General features: G+C 43.1%; 1 protein-coding gene across 1 annotated transcript in view; it reads right to left on the reverse strand.

The window, feature by feature from the left end:
* The window catches only part of LOC145413760 (glutamate receptor 1-like), a 406,240-nt gene that overhangs the window by 41,299 nt on the left and 337,050 nt on the right, over positions 1 to 27,891 (reverse strand). The window contains exons 7-8 of the mRNA XM_080283451.1: positions 20,128 to 20,319; positions 14,543 to 14,650 (exon numbers count right to left, since the gene is read on the reverse strand). Coding sequence (XP_080139577.1) covers positions 14,543 to 14,650; positions 20,128 to 20,319 — 300 coding nt within the window. The remainder of the gene's footprint in view (positions 1 to 14,542; positions 14,651 to 20,127; positions 20,320 to 27,891) is intronic.

Consider the following 27,891-nt stretch of genomic DNA (forward strand, 5'->3'; position numbering starts at 1 on the left):
ACTCTTACACTCTCACTCAAATAAGGTTCTTTTATTTTCCAATACTTCCACTCATTTTCACGGTTCCATACTCTCTCTCTCTCTCTCTCTCTCTCTCTCTCTCTCTCTCTCTCTCTCTCTCTCATAATTTAACCTATCTACTTGTCACCTAGTGGGCACTTTGGGATCTGTATATCTATGTAACTCTGTCTCCCATCCCTTTCCTCTGTCATATCAATCTCCACCTAAGTGTCTCTGTCTTCTGCCTCTTCTCCCCTCTTATATAAATCGTAATCTAGGTGTTCATGTATTTCCATATTTTTTTCCAGGTATGTTTCCGTTAACGTGCGTGTTATTCCAACGAAAATAAATGTAAAAAAAAAAAAAATATATCCTCATTTTCCCTCTCCAACTTAACCTCTCGCATTTTCATCCACACCTGGACTTCATTTTTTTCCTAAATTTTCATCTCTCCTGTTTTTATCTCACACACACACACACACACACACAATATCTGTCTACCTACCCACCTACTACCTATCTATTATCTATCTATATATCTACTGTATCTGTATGTATGTAGGTATGCATGTATGTATTATGAACCGGTATGTATTCCATAATCCCTTACTCTTCCCTTCCTCCCCCTTTCCCTTTGCATTTTATTTCTGTCATTATTCTGCCATACAGACGCTTGGGGTCATTATAAGTATGCTGACCAATGAACTATGGAGATTGAGAGACTGACGAGGACAGTGTATGTGAGTGAGGAGGTGGAGGGAGGGGAGTGGGAGGGAGAGGCCAAGGATGAGATGGAGAGACGGAATGGTGAGGTATATGAGAGTAGGAGATGTGAGCTGGGAGCAGGGCAATGAAGTTGCGGGGGACAGGGCGACATGGAGGCGATTTGTTTGTGGCCACCCTTTACGAGATTAAGGCGTCTGACAATAGACAGACAGATGAACGTGCTTAACTGAGTCCTTTGTGGGCCACGGGCTGATGGTAGATGAGAGTCCAGTACCAATAAAATAAGGTAAGTATGGAGAGGAGGAGGACAAGGTGTAAGCCGAGTATCCATAAAAAGAGGAGGAGGAGGAGATGAGAGTCGAGTATCCATAACATATAGGAAGAATAGAAGAGGGGGCGGAGGAGAAACTGGGAGAAGGAGGAGGAGGTAGGAGGAATAGGGAGGAAGATAGCACTGGGACGCAGAGGGAAGGTGAAGGAATAGGGAAAGTAGTAGTAGGAGGTAACAGGGAAGAAAAAAGCATTAGGAAGGAAAGAAATGAAGGAGTAGTGAGAAAAAGAGGGGAGATGGGAAGTAACAAGGAAGAAGAGAACACTGGGAAGGAGGGAAGAGGAGAAAGGGTTTGGAAAAGAAGGGAGATAGGAGGAAACACGGAAGTAAAGCAATGAAATTAAAGAGGAAGAGGGAGGAAGAAGTATGTGAAAAATAGTAAAATAGCGTGAAGGAGAAGAGAGAAGAAAAGGAGAACGCCCAAGTAGTGAATGGAATATGCAGGCCATATGTAACCCTTCCAGCAGTATGAAGACCCTGTGAGCAAAGTAAAATCGTCTGGAGGCAGCAAGAGTAAAATTTAAAAAAGCGTCACCCTACTGAGGAGATATATCAATATATAATTATTCACGTCATTCAAACACTGAACCTTATCCAAAAGCTCTCAAAATTTCTATATAAAAAGGAAGAGAGCTGGAGAAAGAGGAAAGAGAAGTCAACGATGCTAAAAAAATGAGAGCTGGAGATAAAGAGAAAGGAAAGAGACGGCAACGACGCAAACCTAAACGCATTACCATCAGCCAGACTTTCCTATCCGTAACCTAAAACTCATGGAATTAGATACCAAAGACCAGGCACGTCTTCTCCTAAACTAAATATACTCGAAGGCTCTCCAGCACCTCTTCCTTGCCAGTGCATGACGTGTTAATGATGTGTCACTTTCAACTATTATTGATATCACCAGACGATTTCATGCAGCTTTCAGAGCGACTTTTGGAACTGGAGGGCCTAGATATAGCCTTCATTAACCCCTACACGCAACACTGCAAAAGCACAAACACACGGAGACAAGTCAAAGAAAATATAAAGGTAAGGGCTGTGTACATGGGAGAAAAAAGTGGGTCCATAGGTAGCTGGCATTCTTGCACCGACCTCCACACTTACAATCATGTGTTATTCATAGGGACGGACCCCCTGATAACAATACATTGACTATTCCACTCACACGCACCCCAGCCACTACAAACTTTACAGGAGCGTGCTGCCTTTTACCGACCCAGCTTAAGGCGTCAAAAGAGAAGAGGTGAGGTGCCGGTGGTGGTTGTGGTGCAGTGGAGGTGGTGGTGGTGTGAGGGACAGAGTTGTTTCTTTGTGTCTGTTTCGTCAGTATGGTTTTTCTGTGGTGATGGTGTGGTAAGGTAATGTGCCTGTGGTGGTGGTGTGGTAAGGTAATGTGCCTGTGGTGGCGGTTGTGGTAGTGGTGTGGTAAGGTAATGTGCCTGTGGTGGTGGTGTGGTAAGATAATGTGCCTATGGTGGCGGTTGTGGTAGTGGTGTGGTAAGGTAATGTGCCTGTGGTGGTAGTTGTAGTAGTGGTGTGGTAAGGTAATGTGCCTGTGGTCGTGGTTGTGGTGGTGGTGTGGTAAGGTTTTGTGCCTATGGTGGTGGTTGTGGTGGTGGTGTGGTAAGGCAATGTGGTGCTGTGGTAGAATAAATGTGCCTGTGGCGGTGGTGGTGGTGGTGGTGGTGTGGTAGGTAAAGGAGCCTGTGGTGGTGGTGGTGGTGTGGTAGGCAAAGATGCCTGTGGTGGTGGTGGTGCTGTGGTAGGTAAAGGTGCCTGTGGTGCTGGTGGTGATGTGGTAGGTACAGGCGCCTGGGGTGGTGGTGGTGATAGGGTAGGCAAAGATGCCTGTGGCAGTGGTGGTGGTGATGTGGTGGGTAAAAGTGGCTGTGGTGGTGGTGGTGGTGGTGGTGGTGATGTGGTACGTAAAGGTGCCTGTGGTTGTGGTGCTGGTGGTGGTGTGGTAGGTAAAGGTGCCTGTGGTGGTGTGGTAGGTAAAGGTGCCTGTGGTGGTGGTGGTGGTGATGTGGTAGGGAAAGGTGGCTGTGGAGGTGATGAAGGTGATGCGGTAGGTAAAGGTGCCTATGGTGGTGGTGGTGGTGGTGGTGGTGGTGGTGGAGGTGGTGGTGATGTGGTAGGTAAAGGTGCCTGTGGTTGTGGTGGTGGTGATGTGGTAGGTAAAGGTGCCTGTGGTGGTGGTGGTGGTGATGTGGTAGGTAAAGGTGCCTGTGGTGGTGGTGGTGGTGATCTGGTAGGTAAAGGTGCCTGTGGTGGTGGTGGTGGTGATGCGGTAGGTAAAGGTGCCTGTGGTTGTGGTGGTGGTGGTGATGATGTGGTAGGTAAAGGTGCCTGTGGTGGTGGTGGTGGTGGTGGTGGTGGTGGTGGTGGTGATGCGGTAGGTAGAGGTGCCTGTGGTTGTGGTGGTGGTGGTGATGATGTGGTAGGTAAAGGTGCCTGTGGTGGTGGTGGTGTTGATGTGGTAGGTAAAGGTGCCTGTGGTGGTGGTGGTGGTGGTGATGTGGTAGGTAAAGGTGCCTGTGGTGGTGGTGGTAGGGATGTGGTAGGTAAAGGTGCCTGTGGTGGTGGTGATGTGGTAGGTAAAGGTGCCTGTGGTGGTGGTGATGTGGTAGGTAAAGGTGCCTGTGGTGGTGATGGTGGTGATGTGGTAGGTAAAGGTGCCTGTGGTGCTGGTGGTGGTGATGTGGTAGGTAAAGGTGCCTGTGGTGGTGGTGATGTGGTAGGTAAAGGTGCCTGTGGTGGTGGTGGTGGTGATGTGGTAGGTAAAGGTGCCTGTGGTGGTGATGGTGGTGATGTGGTAGGTAAAGATGCCTGTGGTGCTGGTGGTGGTGATGTGGTAGGTAAAGGTGCCTGTGGTGGTGGTGGTGATGTGGTAGGTAAAGGTGCCTGTGGTGGTGGTGGTGGTGATGTGGTAGGTAAAGGTGCCTGTGGTGGTGGTGGTGTGTAAGGTAGTATTGTGAAGCGAGTCTGTTTTTTCGTGGCTGTGATTCTTTTGCGACGTATTGCAGTGGAAGAATTTGTGTTTGTCTGGTGATGTAGGTTAACAACGGTGCGGTTGTGGATAAGACTCTGTGATTCTCTGTGGTATATTTTACAAGTCCTGGGTTTGTGATTCCTCGGTTAACAGTTTTTGAGGTAGAGATGGTATGGTGGTTGTGATGGTGTGGTAGGTATTGTGGTGGAGGCGGAGTTTTGTGTGTTTCGTTGGGTCTGTGTTTCTTCAGTAAAAGATTTCTGTGTGTGTGTGTGTGTGTGTGTGTGTGTGTGTGTGTGTGTTTACGGTATAATTAAGAAGAGAAAGACGTTAAGTTTTAACTATAAGAAGCCCGTTTCAAAAAATAAAAGAAGGAACACTGCAACACCACCACCAGCCCAGCACCAACAACTGGTATATGGGTCGAACATTTGACTCTGCCCTGTGACCCTGACCTTTACCTGACTGTTCTCAAAATCAAACCACTTCCATCTTGCCTGACCCGTAGCGCTTCCAGCAAGTTTGGTGCCACTGCTTGAGTTGACCTTGCCCTCTGACCATAACCTTTGACTTTCCCTGTGACCTTGACATCTGACTGACTACTCTCAAAATATAACTTATTTCTCCTTGCCTTACCCTGAACATTTCCCCTACGTTTGGTCTAGATCGGATACGAATTTCTTCAACTGACCTTGCCATGTGATCCTGATTTTATATCTTTTCTACTAAATACTAGACCAGTTTCTTGGCTGACCCTTAAACCCTGAATAAAAGCCCTAACACCTGGATAAAAACAAAAACAACTGAATAAGCTCTCTAACACCTGAATAACCCTGAATATGAGCTCAAACACCTGAATAACTCTGAATAAAGCGTCTAACACCTAATAAGCCCTGAATAAGAGTCGTAACACCTGAATAACCCAGAATAATAGCCCTAACACCTGAATAACCCTGAATAACAGCCCTAACACCTGAATAACCCTGAATAACAGCCCTAACACCTGAATAACCCTGAATAGCAGCCCTAACACCTGAATAACCCTGAATAAGAGTCGTAACACCTGAATAACCCTGAATAAGAGCCTTAACACCTGAATAACCCTGAATAACAGCCCTGACACCTGAATATCACTGAATAACCTAACACCTGAATAAGCCTGAATAAGAGTTCTAACACCTGAATAACCCTGAATAAGAGTCCTAACACCTGAATAACTCTGAATAAGAGCCCTAACACCTGAATAACCTGAATAAGAGTTCTAACACCTGAATAACCCTGAATAAGAGTCCTAACACTTAAATAACCCTGAATAAGAGCCCTAACACCTGAATAAGCCCTGAATAAGAGCCTTAACACCTGAATAACCCTGAATGAAATCTGAATAATCCTGCTAATAAGAGAATGGGGAAAGGGATGGCACTGAAGAACTTGACATTCAGCGTCTTGGCTCTGACGCAAATCCTGAAAAAGAAACATCAAAGGACACAAGTTGGAAATCCTACGTATTTTAATTGACGTCTCTTGATCATAGAGAGAGAGAGAGAGAGAGAGAGAGAGAGAGAGAGAGAGAGAGAGAGAGAGAGAGAGACCCTTCAAGACTACAGTACAAAACAGCAAAAGTAGGGTAAGCAAGAGCCTCCCCAAACCTCCTGTGTTTACTTGCTCTGCTGGACTACCAAGGCATCACAGGCTATTGGAAAACTTCAATGGAGGAGGAAAGGCAGAGGGAGAGAGAAGGCAGAAAGAGAAGAGGAAGAGAGAGAAGAGGAAGGTTGGGAAGAGGGAGAGAGGATGAGACGAATAAAGAGAGGAAGGGAGAGAAGAGCGAGAAAGAGAAGATGGATGGAGGGGGGGATGGGTAGGGGGAGAGATGGGTAGGGAGAAGAGGCTGGGAGTGAGAGAGAGCGGAAGAGACGAGGGAGGAGGAGGATGTAGGAAGGGACGGAGGGAGGGCACAGAGAGGGCGGTAGGGAGGGAAAGAAGATGGAAGGAGGGAGGGGGAGATAGGTAAAGAGAAGGAGGGAAGGCGAAGGGGGAGAAGGAAGAGGCTGGAAGTCCGGCCTTTGATGTCGCTAATGAAGCGTGCTTAGGGAGTGGCGGACACGAAGACGACACAGAAAGTTGGTGCCTGTGTGAGATGCCTTCCTGTCCCCTCTCCTACCGCCCCGAGAGGCTGTGTAGGAGACACGGGAGGGAAGGGGGGCCTTGGGAGGAAAGGAGGAATAAACTGATGAGGGATAATGGGAAACAGAGAAACTGACTGGGGAACGAAGGAAAACTGCGACTGAAGCCAACGGATTATGGACGACACGAAAGTTGAAAAAATAAAGTGTGTGTGTGTGTGTGTGTGTGTGTGTGTGTGTGTGTGTGTGTGTGTGTGTGTGTGTGTGTGTGTGTGTGTGTGTGTGTGTGTGTGTGTGTGTGTGTGTGTGTGTGTGTATGTGTGTGTGTGTGTGTGTGTGTGTGTGTGTTGAATGGGAAGTCTTTCCACATATTTAATCTAATTATCTTGTGCAATAAGATTTTTTTTTTTTTTGCTTTAACTTTTGCATTCCTTTCGTTTTCCGTTGAACGATAAGTCACATCGAGTAACTATATCTATACTACTATACTGCACACACCTATGCTACTGATGTTCCCCTCAACCTCACCAACGAGCAATATTTTCCCCTGTAATCTTTTCAAACCAGGCATTTTTGTAGATGTACTTCGTGCCCTGTATTTTTGTCTCTAACTTTTTTTTTTATTACACCTCTGTCTCCAGCGAGCAATATTTCTTCTGCAATTTTTTCTTCCCAAATCTTTTTTTTCTTTTTTGTGAGGTTATATTTCGTACCTAGCCTTTTTATACCTACTGCACTGTTTACACCGTCTTCCGCAAACTTGTGCTTCTGGTCTGTCTCTACTGCCTTCAACAGCCAGTATTTCCCATTGTTAATTTCTGTAAATCATGCATTTTCTAAAATACACTTGGAACTCAATGTGTTTACAGTATGTCTCTCTGTGATAAGCAGTTTTCTTATCTGTACACACCAATTCTGCTTGACTCCAACTTCTCATTTAACGAGCAATGTTTCACATGTTTTCAGTTGCAGTCTTTTCATCCACCCATTCATCCATCATCCACTCTTTCATTGATACAACAGGAGTGTAGGGGCCCGAGGATAGGTTATTACAGGCGAGTAACCCGTCAACCTCTGACTGGCATTATGTGAGCAATAAACCCATCACAGGCTAAACGGCCTAAGTTACAGAGATGACTACAATGGCTAAGCGCCTCACACCGCATGCCCCTTTACCTTACCATACCAGCCCTCGGATGTAAACCCTCACAGGCCACAACCGGTTGGAGAGTCTTAACCCACTAGACTACTAGCTATTTCTTTATATAATTACCATCCAGCGTAGTAAATGGTTTCCTAGTGTACAGGAAACCATGTGGCTTGTCATCCAGTGTAGGGTCAGCTAATGGTAATACTATATTGAGCGGATAGTGCGGCCCTGAATCTACCACATTTTTTTACAATGATATATTTCATTACTAGTACTGTTACAGGTATTTTTAAACTGTCTTTTCGCAAACAAGTGCGATTTATTTTTCACTTTCCGTCTCCAGCCAGCAATATTTTCATTTTTCTTTCTCGTATTTAGCATTTTTCGTGGATAGATTTCGACCTTACCATTTTCTTTCAACATTTCATACTTTCCATTTCATTAATTTGCACCATTCTACTCTATCTCAGTGTAATTTATTCATACTAGGAGTTTTACCTATCTTCTACCTTATCAAACTACTCATTCTCAATATAAGTTATTAATATTAGGAGTTTCAGTTGTTTTTTCCTCAATTTTATTCACAGTACTCAATATCATCATTGTAATTCACTTGTACTAGGCGTTTTACGTTTTTAAAATCTTTTCATACTAATCACATCCTCAGTATAGTTTATTCATAACTGACGCTATCCTTTTTTTTTAGTCATATATATATATATACTAATATTCTCAGTATAATTTTTTTCATACTAGAAGTTTTACCTTTTTTTTTCAATCTTTCCCTACTAAATATATTCTCTGTAATGTTTTCATACTGGCGTTCTTCGTGGAGTCATATTTCTCAGCAGGTGCAACCATCATTAAGACTACGATGACAATCCTCTGCCAGCTTTGTGTCCTGCCTTAGATACTTCTCCCTCCTCCCCAGATGACAGACGGTACTCTCTTTTCTCATGTTCTTGTGCTGTGTTTCATATTGCTATCATATTAAATAAATATTTCACATAACGCCTTCCATTGCCACAGCTGGTGAAGAAATGCGGCAAAATTATTGCTCATGGTTTCACTCATCATCCACACATTTTGCTGACTCTCTGATTCTACCGCTGGCTGAGTTACACATCCACCAAGCCCTACCGTTCAGTGTTACGGAGGTTGTTCGGAGCTTCGAAAACTTTCTTTATACGGGTGACGGATGGTTTCACACTGAACGCTGTTGCTTATCGTGTTTTTTCTTTAGGCAATATTTTTGAATGGACAGCTTATTTCACATGTTACATATTCTTCCTTCATGTCATACTAATTAAATTACTAGGCATGTACAACTATGAGTAGTTAATGGAGAATATTTTCATACTTTTCGTTTACGGTTTCAAAATGTAGACGGATGGTAGTAAAGGTAGTTTTTTGATCGTGTGTACATAAGGAAAATTTTGATCTGACCCTGTTACTCGTGTATAAAATAAATAAATAAATAAATAAAATAAATAAAATAAAAATAAAGCTACGAACCACGAACATCATGTCTTCGTTTGGTGTGAAACTTTAGTTAAGACATCCATCTAGTCAGAGAAAAAAATACAGGTTACGTAGAAATAATCCACAAATTCTCTCTCTCTCTCTCTCTCTCTCTCTCTCTCTCTCTCTCTCTCTCTCCTCAGCATTCTTGAAAATCCGTTCCCAAAGCCTCAACAGTCCTCCTACGTGCAATACAGCTCCATATATCACTTTGTGCAATTTTCCCCGCATCCCTTCCACGTTAGCTACTGAAATGCCTTATCATGATGTACTTTCTACCCTCTCTCACTGCTAGGTGTTCCTCATCCACGTATTTTTCGTCCTTCCTATTTTTCCACCACTATCCTCGTCTGCTCTTCCTATTTTTACTACTACGATGGTCTAGTACAAGAAATTTTTCACCAAGGTCTTTTGTACTTCTCGTGTCCCCCATCAAAAAGTTTTCACGTTAGGATTTGTTTTTCCAACTTGTATCCTACGCAATTCTTCAACTTTCCTCCATAGTTTTCTTTATATTTCACCTTGCATTTTTTTTTTTATCTACCACCCTACGCATTCTTTCACCTTTCACTTTAATCTCATCTCATCCAACAGTCTTTCGTCCTTTTCCCAGTGGCATTTTTATTTTTTTGTATGCACATTTTTTTCCTACGGCCGTTTTCCCGTATTAAGCATTTTTCCCTTTCACTAATCCCTTGCACTGCACTTTTTTACCATATTCCACTTTTTTCTGTTCCATAATCTTTCGTACTGTCTTTTACTTCCCAATTCTTTTACCCTTCACATTTTTCCCTGCAAGTAATCGTTGGTAATTCCGCCCCTTCCCTGTTTTTTCATCATAATCTTTCACAATAAGCTTTTTTTCACTCTCCAAAATCTCAGGATATACGCTTACTCCGCATCAACAGTTGCCATGGGCTACTCAAAGACCCATTAAAAGATAACATCCTTGATTATCTTAGGCATTAATATTTCGCCCACTTCATGGTCTGAGAAAATAAAGACCCTCACCTCTAAATGATGCTTTAATGAACCAATGTGTCAGGCATTCTAGCCATAATTACAATATTTCGCGTTACCTATACTACTGCCGGTCATGATGTATGTATGTATAAGTATGTAGGTATGGATATATGTACGTATGTATGTAAAAAAAATCCCCTTCGCTGATAAACGCTTTGAAAGGCACCTGTACACACGCACCCACTAGGGAGTCCAGTAGCTGACATTCCGATCTTGGTCCTGACTGATACCCTCCGTGGGGATGCCTTGGCCATTTTTGTGCTCCTGCAACGGTGTGGTTTGGTGAAATGTGGGTGGCAAAGTGCACCGTGTTATGGCCTGGATTTAGATTTAGTAGTCAGGGTACGTTTGCATGAAAGAGAGAGAGAGAGAGAGAGAGAGAGAGAGAGAGAGAGGTAACGATGTCCTCTGAAGCTTACTTGGGTCACTTTTGTGTTCCTGCGACGGAGCCAACACGTCCCTTGCAGGACAAGCATTTTCTATACCGCAAAGATCGAAGAAGCTTGTGTAATTCCACCCAACAGTGAGTATATCACGAGGCCTTACATTTTAACTTCTATTAACTCATTTTTCTTATAAATACATGCAAACTAAATATTTGCAATTTCTCTGGACCCAGCGTTTTCCTCCTCCCTGGTCTTCCTTTTCGTTCTTGTCTACCTTCTTCGTTTACTCATCCTTTTCGTTTTTTCCTTTCTTTTGTCCTGTGCCTTCTTTTCCCCTCATCTTCCTTGCTTCTGTTCTTTCTTCCCATATCTTGTTTTTTCCTCATTTTTTACTTCTGCTCTTGACCCCTCATGCATAAACACCACAGTCTGGAACTACCTCATCTTTTCTTCTTCTTCTTCTTCTTCGTATTTCGTCTGCCTCTCTTCTTTTTTCTCTCCCATCCCCCCTTCTTCTCTCTTCTTTCCTTTCTTCTCTTCTCTCCTTTATCCTTCTCTCCTTCTTCCCTTCTAAGAGCCATTTTATCCTTTCGTTTCCCTTATCTTCTCGCTTCTCCTATTTCTTCATCTCCTCCTGGACTGTCGTTATTCTTTCTTCTTCTGTTTCCCATCTGACCCACTTCTCCTTCTTTTTCATTCTTCTTTTTCTTCCTCTTCCTCTTCCGTGTCTTTCTCCTCCTGTCCCCCTTCCCTCTGTACAAACACCATTGTCGGGAACCAACACACTTTTGTCTTCACCTGAACCCTGGTCCTCCTCACATCTTCCTCCCTTTGTATCTTTTTTTTTTTTTCTTTTGCTTTTCTTCTTATTTATCCTGTTCTGGTGCCAATATTGTTTCCCATGACGAGTTGTAGTTTCACACTATTGTTACGTATTACATACAAAGTTGTTTATTCATAATTAACAATGTGCAATACAGTGTGAATGATAAGCAACCAAACACCATTTCACTGTAAAGTGTGGCTTGGGAAGGATAAGCGATCAGGACTTGCAGAGCCCAGCATTTTCTATCATAAACACTAGAGTAAAGGGAAGGCGATAGAGAAATATATTGTATATATGTATAAAGTCTTGGGGAAAATATTTACCTTGTTGGTATACTTGAATGTAATCAGTACTACTTTACTGAGGTGTATAATGTACATGGTAAAGTTATGATGCTTCTATTCATGTATAAATCCCAGCTGTCTGTGGGGCTTGGCATCTCTGAATATGCTGACCTCAGCGCCACACCCAGAGGGGACGCCGGCCAGCTAACAGCAGAACGCACTTATCATTAGAACGAGAGGGACGTATTAACTCAGAGCTCTCTGTGTCGCAGTTGTATCTTTCTGTGGCCAATAAAGAGAGATTTAATCTGCTCAGTTTCAGTTCGCTACCTCTAAATTCCTTCAACAGGATTCTACACCGATTCCCACCATCTCCAGTGTGTGAGAAGACGTTTTGGTGGAGTGTGTCTGCCGGAAGTGACTTCGACCAGGCGCAACGTTATAACCTTGCTTGGAACAGAGAGGTCACGTCTAAGCTGATATATATAATAGTGACCAGTTGAGGAATCCATACAAGCCGAAACAATCCCACATCTTTTTCCTCAGTTTCATGTGTCTCCTCTTTCTCCCTTCGCCTGTCTCCCGTCTTCTGCTTCTTGTTTCAGCCCTCTTTCATATTTCTTACTTTCGTCTCTCCTCTCCGTTCATTCTTTCGCTTTCTTTTATCTTCTCTACTTTCATTATTTATTTCTTTTTACTCCTTTTCCCTCTCGTTTCTTTCCTCTTTGTTTCGTCTTCCATCTTCACCTCGCCTTGTTCACTCTTGTTCCGTATATACACCACAGCCTGGAACCACCTCAGTCTTCCGTGTTCGTTTCTGTTCTTCTTCCTCTTCGTTTTGCTCTTCTTCCTTTTCTTTTCATTTCCCTACTTTATCCTCTTCCTTTTCCTCTCTTCTTTCTTTCACTTCCCATGGCCTCTCCTTTCTTCTTGTTTTTCCTCTTTCTTCTTGTCAGTCAGTCTTTATTTCTCTTTTTATTCTTCCTTCTTGTGACCCCTTCCTTCTCTTTTCTCCTCTTTCTTCTTCTTTCTTGTGACCCCTTGCTTCTCCTACTCTTGTGTCCCCCTGTACGTACACCACAGCCTCGGGCCGTCCCTCTCATATGTCTTTATCTCAAACCCTCCCCACCTTCACTTTTCCTCCTTGGCTTCTCCTTCATATCATTCGTCTCCATCTCTCATCCTAGTTTCTTTGCTCTTTTTGTCTTCCTCTACCTGCTCCTCCTCCTCGTTATTAATTCTTCTCTTCTCCCCCTTACCTACCTTCTTCTTCTGACCGTTCAATTTAATTCTTGTGTCTTTTCTTTTCCTTTCCACTTCCTCATCCTCGTTTCCTCCTCCTCCTCCTTTTGCCGAACCCACAGGGACGGCCAAATTCAGTGTGTGTCCCAAACTATTACTGTCACCCTATGTTTTGAATAATGAAACCTGGCAAGACGGAACCGCAGAGTTTTCTGAGCTTTACTTATGGAGTGTGTGTTGAGGGGCGGGGAATGTGGGAGGTGGAGTCTGGTGTGTCTGGAGTGTGTTTGAGGTGCGTGTGGTGTTCATTTGTGGTAGGTCTAAGGGGTGTCTAAAAACAAACGACACCTTCTGTTGTGTTGGGGTGGTAGATACGGTTAGGGTGGATGCTGCCACCAGATGTGTAGATTGTCTTATTCTACTCTCCTTACCTCCCCCCTTTTCCCTTTTCTCTTCACCGTTTTTCCTCTCTCTCTCTCTCTCTCTCTCTCTCTCTCTCTCTCTCTCTCTCTCCACCTCATGTGCCAATATCACAGTCGTCTCTGATCCTCTCTTCCCTCCTTTTCCTCTTTACCACCCATTTTCAGTTCACGTCTCCCCTTTACCCCCCTCTCTCTCTCTCTCTCTCTCTCTCTCTCTCTCTCTCTCTCTCTCTCTCGTTCTTTCTTTCTGTCTGTCTGTCTGTCTGTCTCTGTCTCTGTCTCTGTCTCTCTGTTTTCCCTCTTCTCTACCTCTCTTTCCTCCTCTTCTCTCCCTTTCTTTTCCTCCTTTTCCTTTCTTCTCTTCTCCCCTCAACCTCGTTTTCCTCCTCCTTTCCACTCTTCCTCCCACCAACAATCCACCCTTTATGTGTCCCTATATAAGCCTCACTTGATCCTCTCCTTCCCCCGCTCCTCATAATATTGCCGTTATGTTCTCACCCATGGCCACTTTAGAGTATCACACACACACACACACACACACACACACACACACACACAAACACACACACACACATCTGAGTACAGGGTCGTCTGTCATTTACATACTCGAGGAGTTAAAAAGGATTCATGGGAGATAACGAGAAACATGAGCGGTAATGAAATAAGAGATATGAAAAGGGAGATAAGATTATATTAATGCCCCTCTTCCTTAGCGTAGTTAAAGACCGTCCATCCTCCTCCTTTCGGGTGACGTACTTGAGGGACGTTTGTACAGCCAGGCAGCTTACCCGACCAGTCATATCGGTGTCACCACATGAAGGTATCCCTCTCCAACACCATCCCTTCATTATGATGACGTATTTTTTATTCCTGATACGTCTTGGCGACTTTATTAAACTCATGAGAGACTTTTTGGACGGTGATTTCCATTCTGTGTACTGTTGCTGCACGTTTCCTTATCTAGAAAATTCAAGGTTTGGTCAGGATTGTTTTCTTAGTATCACGTTAGGTTAGTCTGTCAGCCAGTTTGGTTAAGTTTAGTAACTGGTAGGTTTGACGGTCAGTTAGGTAATGTCAGGTGGGGTTAGGTTGGGGTAAGTTAAGTTAGAGTAGAAAATAAGAATGTTCATCCTTGGAAAATCAAACTTGGCACGGGATGCAAAAATAGTACACAGAACGGAAATCTGAGAACTGGAGATGCTGGCCATAATTACTGTTGTCTCTCTCACTCCGTACTGACAACAATCGTTTGGCGTAATGTGGAGAAAATTAAAACGCACGGTATTGGACTGAAGATGTTAATCCTCACTTTGACGGTCCCTGTGTTGCAGGTCGAGAGAGAGAGAGAGAGAGAGAGAGAGAGAGAGAGAGAGAGAGAAACTAAACACTCACTACATCCCTTTGACGATCTCGGTGTTTAAGATCATCTCCAATGAAAGAGAGCGAAAATTAAGAAATGAACGACGAGAAAGATAAACGATAAAGCATTTTATAAGATAAATTTCACACTCACTTTGACCGTCTCGCTGTTGAGTGTCATTTCCACCACGTCCAGTGAGTACAGCTTCCTCTTACCCTCGTCCGTGAAGCTGATGTTGCCTGTCAGTCCCTCCATCTCAACCTGCAACAACAACACCAAGATAATGCAAGAAACACACCAACAATACCAAGATAATGCAAGAAACACACCAACAATACCAAGATAATGCAAGAAACATACCAACAATACCAAGATAATGCAAGAAACACAACAACAACACCAAGATAATGCAAGAAACACACCAACAATACCAAGATAATGCAAGAAACACACCAACAATACCAAGATAATGCAAGAAACACAACAACAATACCAAGATAATGCAAGAAACACACCAACAATACCAAGATAATACAAAAAACACACCAACAATACCAAGATAATGCAAGAAACACACCAACAACAATACCAAGATAATGCAAGAAACACACCAACAATACCAAGATAATGCAAGAAACACACAAAAAATAATACCAAGATAATGCAAGAAACACACCAACAACAATACCAAGATAATGCAAGAAACAACACAACAACAATACCAAGATAATGCAAGAAACACACCAACAATACCAAGATAATGCAAGAAACAACACACCAACAATACCAAGATAATGCAAGAAACACACCAACAACAATACCAAGATAATGCAAGAAACACAACAACAACAACACCAAGATAATGCAAGAAACACAACAACAATACCAAGATAATGCAAGAAACACACCACAACACTTAGTAAAGGTAACGAAATTGTTTGCTGGTTTGCTTTCACGTGATGGTACTGGTCCACTCTCCCAAATCAAATACTAAGTCGTGGCTGCGTATAAGTTCGACGATTTCTGGTTATGGGGTACCAGTGAGTCTACTTAGTTACTAGTCAAATCGACCCTCCAGTCTGAATACACATGGCCAGTAACTGAGCTGAAAGCGTTTTCAAAATTCGTTATGTTAATTTTTAAAAAGTGCTGACATAATATACAAATTTTCCCTTTGACAGTCTGTTTGCCTCGCAGGGCAAAGTCAACTTAAACAGTTCTCACCTAATTTGAGTCAAAGTTGATGGAATGGATATGAGCTAGGCATGGATGAAGCAAGTCGATTTCTAGAGTAATCTGTCGAAGGTCAAGGTCACACGGCAAAGTAAAATATTCGAAACTTAGACCAGTTGGGGAGCGTGGGTGTTGCACACCCAGTGATGCTTCTCATTATATTAATTTTACTGATCTTGCTATTTTTTTACGATTTGCTATTATATTTTTGAGAGAGAGAGAGAGAGAGAGAGAGAGAGAGAGAGAAAGGAGTGAAGACCCTTGAGGGGTATCAGTGCCAAAGCGAGACTCCACCTCTCTCTCTCTCTCTCTCTCGTTAACACAGTAATGTGCGTTTAACAGTGCACCACCACCCCCATGCCTCAGCTCACCCTGCTGCTGTCTGTGTCATATTCCCATAAACCTGCTGCACACCTCATTCGCTAAGCACCCTACCACCGCTGCCATACCAATGCCTTCCCTCGCTTGCACAAGGATATTATTGTACGCACAGCCTCACCATGGACTCATAACACTTCTGTCCAGGATGTAGTGTCACTCCTTCGGTGCGAGAAACCTTTCTTGACTTGAATAATGACGTCTGGATGTAGAGGTACATTCAGCCTCGAAAGTCCTGTCGCTTCTGCTTTTTCCACGGTCTATGAAAATCAGTGTGGTGAATCTGTAGCAACTGACACATATGACACCGATCTGTTGCCAAATAATATGCTCAGTGTAGGTTACTGTGGATTCATCTTACTTCTTTTTAAAGCCGGTAGAGGGAAAACCAAAAGATGACAGAACTTCTGATGCCGACAGTACACTGGGGATCAAATGTTGTGTCCTGCCCCAGCCACAACCTGAATCTGTACCAAATGACGACCAGGAAGTTGACTCCTCGCTTTTACCCATCTTCCTGCCACCCCAGCATCTCGCACCCTCCACCACCTAAACCTTCACTGTCCTAAATTTCCTGCCACCCCAACACATCCCTCACCTCCCGAACCTCCACTGTCCTAACTTTCCTCTCACCCTAAAACCTCGCATCCACCACCTCCGGAACCTCCACTGTCCTGCACTCATTCGGTAGATATTCTTACTGTTGCTGGGAGTGGGACACAACATTTGACCGCCAGTGTATAGGTGAGGCCAGATGGTTGGAGGCGGGTAGTGCCATTGCTCATCTTCGTAACTAACGCCTTTGATACTGTGACAGATTATTCACCCAAAGTTCTTGGATACACGGTCATTGCATCATCCAGAATACCACAGTTACCTACCTTAGGTGTTACCGTCAATATTTATTTCACCTACCAGCTCACAAGGGATGGATTTACACCTGAACTGAGTGGTGCGACCTGTCACAGCAAAATTCATAACCAGCGTTATCGGGCTGGCAACTGCACCTGACAGTGCTGACCACTTGGCCACCGGGGTTTTATATCAACAATGCAATTTAAAAATAAGTCATCGGACAGACGGTTGACCTGTTCATCCCGAGGACGTCTTCTGCATATCATTCTAGTTACCTCTGGCCGATTTTACTCAGCTTAGGAAAAACATCTTTTAGTAGAAGTGATACTGAAGACAGTTCAAACCTCTCCTCTATGAAATGTCTCCTCTACGCTGAGTCAAATCGGCAGGATATTGTAAGAATCTAGTATATACTGTAGGCTACATGACGTCCTCAGGTTGAAAAGATTAAAACGACGCAGTTAATCATACCTATTAACCTTTAAAATAAGATGACGTGATATCTTGGTATATCCAGACGAGTTTCTTTGACATACGATATACTTTCCATGCTGGAAGGGTTAGATTTATCCTTCACTAACTCCATTACTGCCAAGGTGCCCACCTGAGCTGAAGGATATAGTGTGGTGACAGCAAGAATGTATCACAAAGCAGTCCTGCACCGGAAGGATTCATTCTCCACCTTGACCTCCTAAATCTCTTACCAAGAAAAACAAACAGCAACACACTTGGTCATTTCGAAGTTATTTGTTACTGGGGAGGTTATTAACTAACAAAACCATTTTATGAGTTAAAAGGCAAAGAGAGAATAGCAGCCCCCCCCTCCTCCGTTCACCAAATCCTCCAGACGAAGCCGGCAAGAAATGGTGAGAAGGTCCATCGTGCAGAATGGAAAAACTGTCATGGAAATTTGATAGGAAAGAAAGACTGGAAATCATATTCTAAAGTACAGTATCTTAACCTGAAATAGAGTAATTCAGCAGTATGTACATATCGACGTTCTACGGATGTGTCCCCCAGCCTTGGAACTGCAAGAAAACATTATAATCCTGTATCTGTGTGTGTGTTTTTTTTTTTTTTACTCTAACTTGGCCTAAATCTGTCATCTCTCCGCCTAGACTGCTGAGTTGTGGCAAGAAATTAAAACCAGAAATTCGAAAATAGGATACTAATGAAAAAGTGCTGTGTAAAGGATGTCAAGCCGCGACTTTTCTGACAAAGGGCTACGTGAGAGAAGATGGAAACAGACGAAAATCTGAGACAAATGAAGGTAAATGAACTATAGCTATGCCCTCTTTGCATCCTAACATTCTACCTATGCTCATTTTACTGTAACGACCTACAACTGCCATCTCTCCATCTGGAATGCTGAGCTGCAACAACGGATTAACACTAAAATATGATGTTAGTCACAAAGTAGTGTTTTGGAGAGGATGCACAACTTAAGCACTCTCCTGTTCTGCCATTCATCTACACGAAATAAGCTGCTAAGGGACGAAAACTTTGGCACGTTACAGTAATACTGTTACAGCACTATAATTATCCTCTACAGCACCATAACTTGTCCACAGTGCCATTCTTACATATTACACATCATCTTCAGGTGTCTGGCTTCATCATTAGTTATTCTTTCTTGACATCTGTATCCCATGTCCACCCTGACACCCTAATATTCTATACTGCCAACCTAATTTTATACCCTGACACCCTAATATTCCATACTGACAACATAATTTTACACCCTGACACCCTAATACTCCACACTGACAACCTAATTTTATACCCTGACAACCTAATATTCCATACAACCTAATTTTACACTCTGACACCATACTCATCCTTCATAACACTCTAATATCCTACCCAGACAATTATTCCAACAACCTAACACAGACATCCCCGCAATATCAATGAAGCACCGACATACCCACTACACGCGCAGGGTAAAACACATCCTGATCGGAACACACTACTACATGCCACCCCTCCTGTCATCCACCGACATACCCACTACACGCGCAGGGTAAAACACATCCTGATCGGAACACACTACTACATGCCACCCCTCCTGTCATCCACCGACATACTACACGCGCAGGGTAAAACACATCCTGATCGGAACACACTACTACATGCCACCCCTCCTGTCATCCACCCATCAGAGGTATCCTTAAATAGAACTGGTCGAGTTCACCTGGCTAGGCTTAGAGCAGGACATCACCCAGCCCTCCTCAGTTGCCAGTTTAGACTTGGGTTGGTAGAATCACAGATAACACGTGCCCAGCTTGTAGAACAGGTCCGCATAACACAACACACACAATGGAGCACTGTATAGCACATGCTACACTAGGATGCAGACACAACATCAACGGTGTACGGAAGATATAGGACAATTTTATACGGGCGGTTATTTTCCTGTGGTCGACGATTACGCTCGGTCAAGCAGTGTAGGGTTAAGCAAAAACAACAACATTAACAATAAACAAAAACAACATCTCCAATACTCCACCCTAGAGAATTATTTTTCCTCTCTAGCACCTTAACATCTCTACAATGCAAATCTAACTCCTCACCCACCTTCCTCAAGTCCCTGGTGGTCTTTTGTTATTCACTCCTGACATCCTTCTCCAAGTCCAACCTAACACCACATTATTCTACACTGACACCCAGTACTATATCCTGACACCCTAATCACCATTCTTGACACTGATACTCCATCCTGGCACTCTAATCTTCCACCCTGACGACCATAATTACTTCATCCTGGCACCCTAATAACTCCATCTTGGCACCCATATACTCCGCCCTGGCACCCCAATACTCCACCCTGGCACCCTTATACCCCACCCTGACACCCTAATACCCCACCCTGACACCCTAATACTCCACCCTGGCACCCAAATACTCCACCCTGGCTCCCTAATACTTCACCCTGGCACCCTAATACTCCACCCTGGCACCCTAATACTCCACCCTGGCACCCTAATACTCCACCCTGGCAGCCAAATTCTCCACCTTGGCACCCTAATACCCCACCCTGACATCCTAATACCCCACCCTGACACCCGAATACTCCACCCTGACATCCAAATACTCCACCCTGACACCCAAATACTCCACCCTGACACCCAAATACTCCACCCTGGCATCGTAATACACCACCCTGGCACCCTGACACCTACTCCTGGACCCACCTTCCTCAAGTGCCTGGTGATCTAATACTCCACCCTGGCACCGTAATACCCCACCCTGACACCTACTCCTGGACCCACCTTCCTCAAGTGCCTGGTGATCTTCTCGCCGTGCTCCCAGACGCTCTGATCAGCGTCATTACTGTGGCAGGTGATGATCCGCGGCGCCCCCAGCCCAGGAGACTCACCAAACACGTCCACTTTCTTGTGCTTTAGCCTTGTCAGCGCCTCAGCAACCACCCTCACCGCGTCGTAGATTAATGCTGACTGAGCCTGGGGAAGAAAGGATGGACTGATTTTAGTGCTGCTGTTGAGGAAGAAAAATCATGAGAGGAGGAGGAGGAGGAAGTGGAGGAGGATGGCACAATTCCTAGCATCAAACATTAGTGTCGACTGAGCACGCGGAAAAGAAGACAGGTTCAGTGCTGTAGGTGGGTTGTCGAGGCGAGAGAAGAATTAAATAGAAAATAAAGAGACGATCATCTTTTCCTGCTCAAATCATACGGTCCCCTGGAAGACGACTCACAGAAGTCTAATGGAAATCAAGGTCCCTAATTTCCGGATATATGGAAGAAAATTAATGCACTGTCGATTTTGTGCTGCAATATAATGTCGTTTGAAGATATACCCAGGCGTTGGAAAGATGAAGGCGAATTTCTGAAAGTAATATACGAAGGAGCCTAAAATGGTACTAAGACACTGAAGATACACAAAGACGATGAAGCTATTATACCGGGGCGTTGAAAATGGTATATGAATCATTGACAGTAATGAACGAAGGCGCTGAATATACTATGCAGTGGCGTTCTAAATAACACAGAAGGCGTCGAAAATAACACAGACGACGTTGAAAATAACACAGAAGGCGCTGAAAATAACACTGAAAGCGCTGAAAATGACACTGAAAGCGCTGAAAATAACACAGAGGACGTTGAAAACAACAAAAAAGCATTGAAAATAACACTGAAGGCGCTGAAAATAACACAGAAGGCGTTGAGAATAACAAAGAGGCGTTGAAAATAACAGAGGTGCTGAAAATAACACAGAAGGTGCTGAAAATAACAGAGGAGGCATTGAAAATAACACAGAAGGCGTTAAAAATAAAACAGAAGGCGCTGAAAATAACACAGGTGCCGAAAATAACACAGAAGGCACTGAAAATAACACAGAAGGCGCCGAAAATAACACAGAAGGCGTTGAAGATAACAAAGAAGACGTTGAAAATAACACAGAAGGCGTTGAAAATAACACAGAAGGCGTTGAAAATAACACAGAAGGCGTTGAAAATAACACAGAAGGCGTTGATAACAACACAGAAGGCGTTGAAAATAATATACAAAAGAATCAAACGCAATGTACTGTACGCCGGATCTGAAAATACTATAAAGTGGCGGAGATTATTAGTAGGATTTTACCCATGGTTATATTACTGGGGAAATATGGGAGACTGCCCCTCGCTACGATACCTTCACCACACTACACTACACCACGGTACACTACTTTAAGCTACACTACACAACACTGCACCACGGTATGCTACATTACACAACACTGCACCACGGTACGCTACATTACACAACACTGCACCACGATATGCTACATTACACAACACTGCACCATGGTATGCTACATTACACAACACTGCACCACGGTATGCTACATTACACAACACTGCACCATGGTATGCTACATTACACAACACTGCACCACGGTATGCTACATTACACAACACTGCACCACGGTACGCTACATTACACAACACTGCACTATGGTATGCTACATTACACAACACTGCACCACGGTACGCTACATTACACAACACTGCACCACGGTATGCTACACTACAACACGGTATACGACACAACACTACACCACTGTACACTACACAACACTGCACCATGGTATGCTACATTACACAACACTGCACCACGGTACGCTACATTACACAACACTGCACCACGGTATGCTACACTACAACACGGTATACGACACAACACTACACCACTGTACACTACACAACATTACACTACATTATGCTACACTTCGGTACACTACATCAGGCTACACTACACTGCACTCCACTACACTGCACTGCTAGTACGCAACACTACACTACACATCACAATGCACTGCACCACTACACTACACTACACTACACTTCACTGCGCTAAACAACGTTACACCTCACTACACTACACTACGCCACTACACTGCACACTACACTTCACCACACCACACATTACAATACACCACACACACACACACACACACACACACACACACACACACACTGGACATAAATATTTTTTCATACCTCCTTGAATTTAATAAACATAAAGCATGACAAACTGACACGGAATTAGCATATTTCTGACTTATATGAACAGCCTAAATGTTAAAAAGTGAAATTATAACAACGACCAAGTGAAAATGCCTTAATACATTTAATCCAACAGACTTGCTTTTTTTCAGCAGCACGGCAGGCTGCAATTTAGTCTTCCTCTATCCAGCGTGGCAACTGTATTAGAACTGCACGAAAGCGTATTAGTACCCGCACTAACACACGGGGGCGAGGCTGGTGACATGAAAATGAAAAGCCAGCAGTTACAGCGGTGAAACGTGTGTGGTGTGAAGAGAATGGAGAGGATGGGAAGTTGTGTGATTAGTGGGAGATTTGGAGCAAGAAAATCCGTGGACCGAGTTGAAGAGAGTGTGCTTAGATGGTATAGTCTTATAAATGATAGATAGAAGAGGATAGCCTAGTAATTATGTGAGTGAATTTGAAGGTGGGAAAAAGCGTGGTAGGCCAAGGTGAACGTCAACAGATATAGTTAACGAGTATGTGAGAAAGAAAGGTATGGACGCTTACGAGGCTATGGAACTGACAAGGATTCGAGAAGGTTTGATGAAATATGTTAGGAGTGTATGAACGCGGTTTGGTGCCCCATTTTTAATCTGACAATCGCCTGACTGTGTGCTAATTAGGTGTGGATAGGTGTGCCTCTCAGATGGAGTCAGGATTCCAGGAACTTGACTGATGAATGAATGGGTGTGTGGCTCGTTTCAGTAACCATGAGTTTGATTAGTTCTCCAGCTATCGTAATCATTCCTTATTACTGCTTTCCGTATCGTACCTCACCCCACCTCCAGGAAGGAAAAAGAGGCGTGATGATGATGATAATGATAAATGCCCTGATCATAGCATTCTGCGTATTTTTGGGTCAGATATACAGATTATGAAACTGCCTTGATATACCTAGTGAAAAAGTCGTTTACGCTTTTCAATAGGATGACGTGTTACACTGTAGTCTGTACTCAGACGATTTTATTCAGCTTTCAAAACACACAAATGAAGCCACCTTAAAAGATCTAATGGAACGCTGGTTTACCCACTTCAGAATCAGAGACTAACTTTATATAATATTCCTGCTACCTGGTACCTACAGACGATCTTATTCAGCTTACAGCAAAAAGTTTATTACAATCTCCCTCAGACATTAACTGTGGATAATCTACTTTACTCTTGCTGCCCGTAGATGATCATATTCAGTTCAAATAACGCTTCACCGAGATTATACACTGTTGTTGATATGATATACTGTGGAAATATAGCTACTGAAAGAGATGGTTATCCTACAAGTACAGTAACATGTCTATCTGTCTGTTGTTGCTGCCTACAAACGAATATATTCAGGTCATAATATGCGTTGGTGACACCAGACTCTGCGAGTGAGGAGGCTTATGTACCCCACTATGATTGTCTGTCTTATATTATTCTCGCTATCTCTATACTTCTTTTCAGCTTTAGATGGACTCCTGGGACTGAAGGTGTCAGACATGGCCTTTATAAACCCTCACTATTGTATGGGTCTCCTAACCTTAGGGATGAAATGGGTAAAGGTATTTTTGTCGAGGGCAGCTTTTACGGGATGGAGTCAGGCACTATTGCATAAACCTAGGCAGATACAGCCTATAGAGATACAGACATACAGACATACAGACACAAAATGATATATACAGATAAGTAGATAGACAGATAGATAGGTAGACAACGAATTTTTTTTTTATACAAATACCGATACTGTAGGTAGCAAATTAAATACATAAATCTGCATCTATTTATCTAGAGAGATAGTGTAGATAGATAGATTGAGACATACGCATATAACAAATAAATACAGCCGTATAAAGTTATAAGATAAATACAGATACAGACAGTAAAGCAAGTAAACAAGTACTTTACAAAATTCCCACACCACGGGCACTGTACCGCCGCCCTGGCCTCGCGACGCCCTCTTCAACCCCTCATACGATTATATTCGGATTTCGAGACGCTATGTAGCCAGGAGGTTAGAATCAGCCTCCATTAAACTTTTCAGACTGAGAAGGTAATTTCTATTATACTATTGTCAAGTGGGACGACTTTATTCAGCCTCAGGATGGACAATTGGCAATGAAGTAGTAAATAAAGGCGATATTTAGCCTCGGCAGTTCGAAAAGTCAATTTTTTTTTTTTCTAAGTGTCCGACTCTGGGCAAAGGCTTCAGGGCCTGTATCTCGGGGGCAGCCTATCCCAAGGCCCAGTAGTCCAACACCTCCACATGTCACCACTTCGGCGCTAACACCCACCGTCCATATTGAATACATGCTAGGGCTGTCTCATACAGGACTGATGTATTGGTATTAGCGGGGATATTTTTACGACATGTCGGCGGGTCATCTGGTAGATCAGGAAAGTCTGCTTTTTATGAAATTCAAATCCTTAAACTGTTCCCTGCCCCAGCCTGGATTCGAACCTGGGTCCATCAGGACTGCAAACCGCCTCTCTACCGATTCAGCCACCGCCTCCCCCACAACAACAAAAATAATATGTACAGTACGTCCTCAGGCTGAAAAGTCTACCTAAACCTGAATAACCTCGTCTGCAAGTAGCGAGAATGGAAATTATTACACACACACACACACACATATATATATATATATATATATATATATATATATATATATATATATATATATATATATATATATATATATATATATATTGTTACGGAACAGAGAAAGATAATGTACACATTAAGTGAGAATACTAAGAGTCACTACTGTCCCGTAAAGTTCCAGGTTCAAAACAAAGAGTTAGGTAAAATTACAATTTAAAGTTTAATGCTCAAACTAATAACAAAACATTCAGGACTCATAAGGATAATGTAATGGCAAAAACAGGTTAAATATATGGTTAACTGCAATAGCCTCTATTAACACGATTTTAGCAAGAGTTAATATATCTAAGTCAGCCCTGATAAAATGAAAAATACACTGGGTAATGCTCAGTTAATGCAAGATAAATTATTACAGATACAAAATATTATCAAAAATGACTGACAAAAAGAACCTTACATGAATTACAAAAACCTCACTAGGCCTACAAATCAACAACCTATGCTATACAGTACAAGAACAAAATGCAACAACACTCATACTCAAAATACACAGCTGCTAGATGGTTGGAGACTTCCTGAGCACTCACAATAATAACTGTACAGGGGAGGACAGAGATGTGAACAAAATGAGGAGTAGATCTAAGTGGCAATAATGCAGAGACTGAGCTCATTATATAGGGGCCAGCAGAGCTCGATACAACTTGCAAGAAGGACGCGCAAATGAAGCCATAGGGGACAAAGAGCTGACAATCCTACTCTGAACAACAGAAAGGACGACTTACTCTACTATAACGGTAGAAGGGGGGAACTGAGGCAGAACACGCTCGTGATCAAACATGCAGCATACTGTACGTTAAAATTACACAAAGGATGATGAAATCATAGGCTATGTAACACCTCCCCACAAAGAAAAAGAAATTTACAAAGGAAATTTCTTATTACTCTAAAACAATCTGTCTAAAGTCTAGATAAGCAATCTGCAATAACATTTTCTTTCCCCTTGACATGTTGTATGTCTAATGAATACTCCTGAAGAAGTAGACCCCATCTTGTCAATCTCTGATTTTTATCTTTAAACTTACTAAGGAATTTCAGTGGGTTATGATCGGTATAAATGACTATGGGGTCAAAACCAGAACACAAATAAAATGAAAAATGCTGTAAACCCAAAATCAAGGCCAAAAGCTCTTTCTCAATAGTGGAGTAGTTCTTTTGAGGTGGAGTGAACTTCTTACTGTAATAAGATACAGGATGTTCAATATCCTGATCATCCTCTTGCAGCAAAACACAACGAATGGAAGACCTTTATCCCAGTCTTTCTGATGTTCCAAACAGTATTTCTTGAGCATCGATATGAGTGTTTGATGATATCTCTCCAACGCTCCTTGGGTCTGGGGATGGTAAGCTGAAGACGTGATCTGGGTGATGCCCAACTCTTTCAGAGACTGCTTGAAAACATTTGACATGAAATTACTTCCCCGGTCTGACTGTACCTCCTTGGGCAGACCAAACTTTGTGAAGAACCCTAGCATTTCCTTAACCACGTTCTTTGCTGAGATATTTCTAAGTGGAATGGCTTCAGGATAACGAGTAGCCATATCAATCAGGGTCAACACATAAGAAAATCCTGAAGAAGTCTTAGGAAGAGGGCCCACAATATCCACCAACACACGGGTGAAAGGCGCCTCAAAAGGAGGAATGGGAACTAGAGGTTCGACCTTTTCGGTCTGATTACACTTCCCCACAACTTGACAGGTGTGACAAGACTTACAATACCAGGAAATATCCCTAAAGATACCTGGCCAGTAGAAGTGTTTCAAAATGCGTGCCACAGTCTTCCTCACTCCAAGGTGTCCTGCCAAACTGGAATCATGAGCCACTCTAATGATATCCTGCCTACAAACACGAGGGATGACAACTTGATGTACATCCTCCCATTCACAGTCGGCTGATGCTGTTGGGGGTCTCCACTTCCTCATAAGTACTCCTGACTTTATATAATAACAAGTAGAAGCACCAGCTGACTCTTCCTCACTGCAAGCAGAGTTAGCTAGACCTTTCAACTCAGGGTCAGCAACCTGCAACTCAACCAACTCTTGACGAGACAAATTATCAACACTACAGGGTACTGCCTCATCTGGTGAGTGGTCCAAATTAGCAAGAAAAGTGTCAGCTAGGATAACATCATCATCATCATTATCCTCTAAATCACCAGTAACTTTAGACTTAGCCCTAGTGACAGCACATGCAGGGAACACATCAGGGACATCACAATCCTGGGACGCAGCCACTGGCTCACTAGACAACTGAGGAGCTGGACACACTTGACTTCCACCAATATCATTTCCAAGTAAGAAAGTTACACCTGACATTGGGAGTGTCTCAACCAACCCAACCATAACGGAACCATTAACAAAACCAGACTCTAAATTCACTCTGCACAGAGGGACAGAGAAGTAATTATTCCCTACACCTTGTAAGATTACAGTTTCATCAGAGGAATTAACATTAGAGCCTAGAACACTGGTCAGCATAAGGGACTGGCAAGCACCTGTATCACGATATATTTGAACTGATTTCCTGTCATTACTGTCCAGAGGACTGACAAAACCATCAGACAGGAAAATAGCACATGAACTCTTGAGAGTGTCACCCACGTTACTGCTCAAAAGAGGAGCTCCAACATGAGAATTTAAGTTACCCCTCAAAGCAGGTTCAGTTAACTCAGTTAAAGAATTATGGGAACTCTCAAGAGTGGACACTAGACCAATTGACTGAATATTTAAAGACTCCTTTTTGTTCACATCACGCTGTCTCCTGAAACATTTCTCCGTAGTATGACCAAGCATACTACAATAAGTACATTTACTTTTCTGAAATCTAGAGGTGAAGCTGGTATTTACTT

The sequence above is a fragment of the Coenobita brevimanus genome, chromosome 1 (assembly GCF_032717465.1).
Source record: "Coenobita brevimanus isolate Jiangsu-jjx chromosome 1, ASM3271746v2, whole genome shotgun sequence".
Classification (NCBI taxonomy): Eukaryota; Metazoa; Arthropoda; class Malacostraca; order Decapoda; family Coenobitidae; genus Coenobita; species Coenobita brevimanus.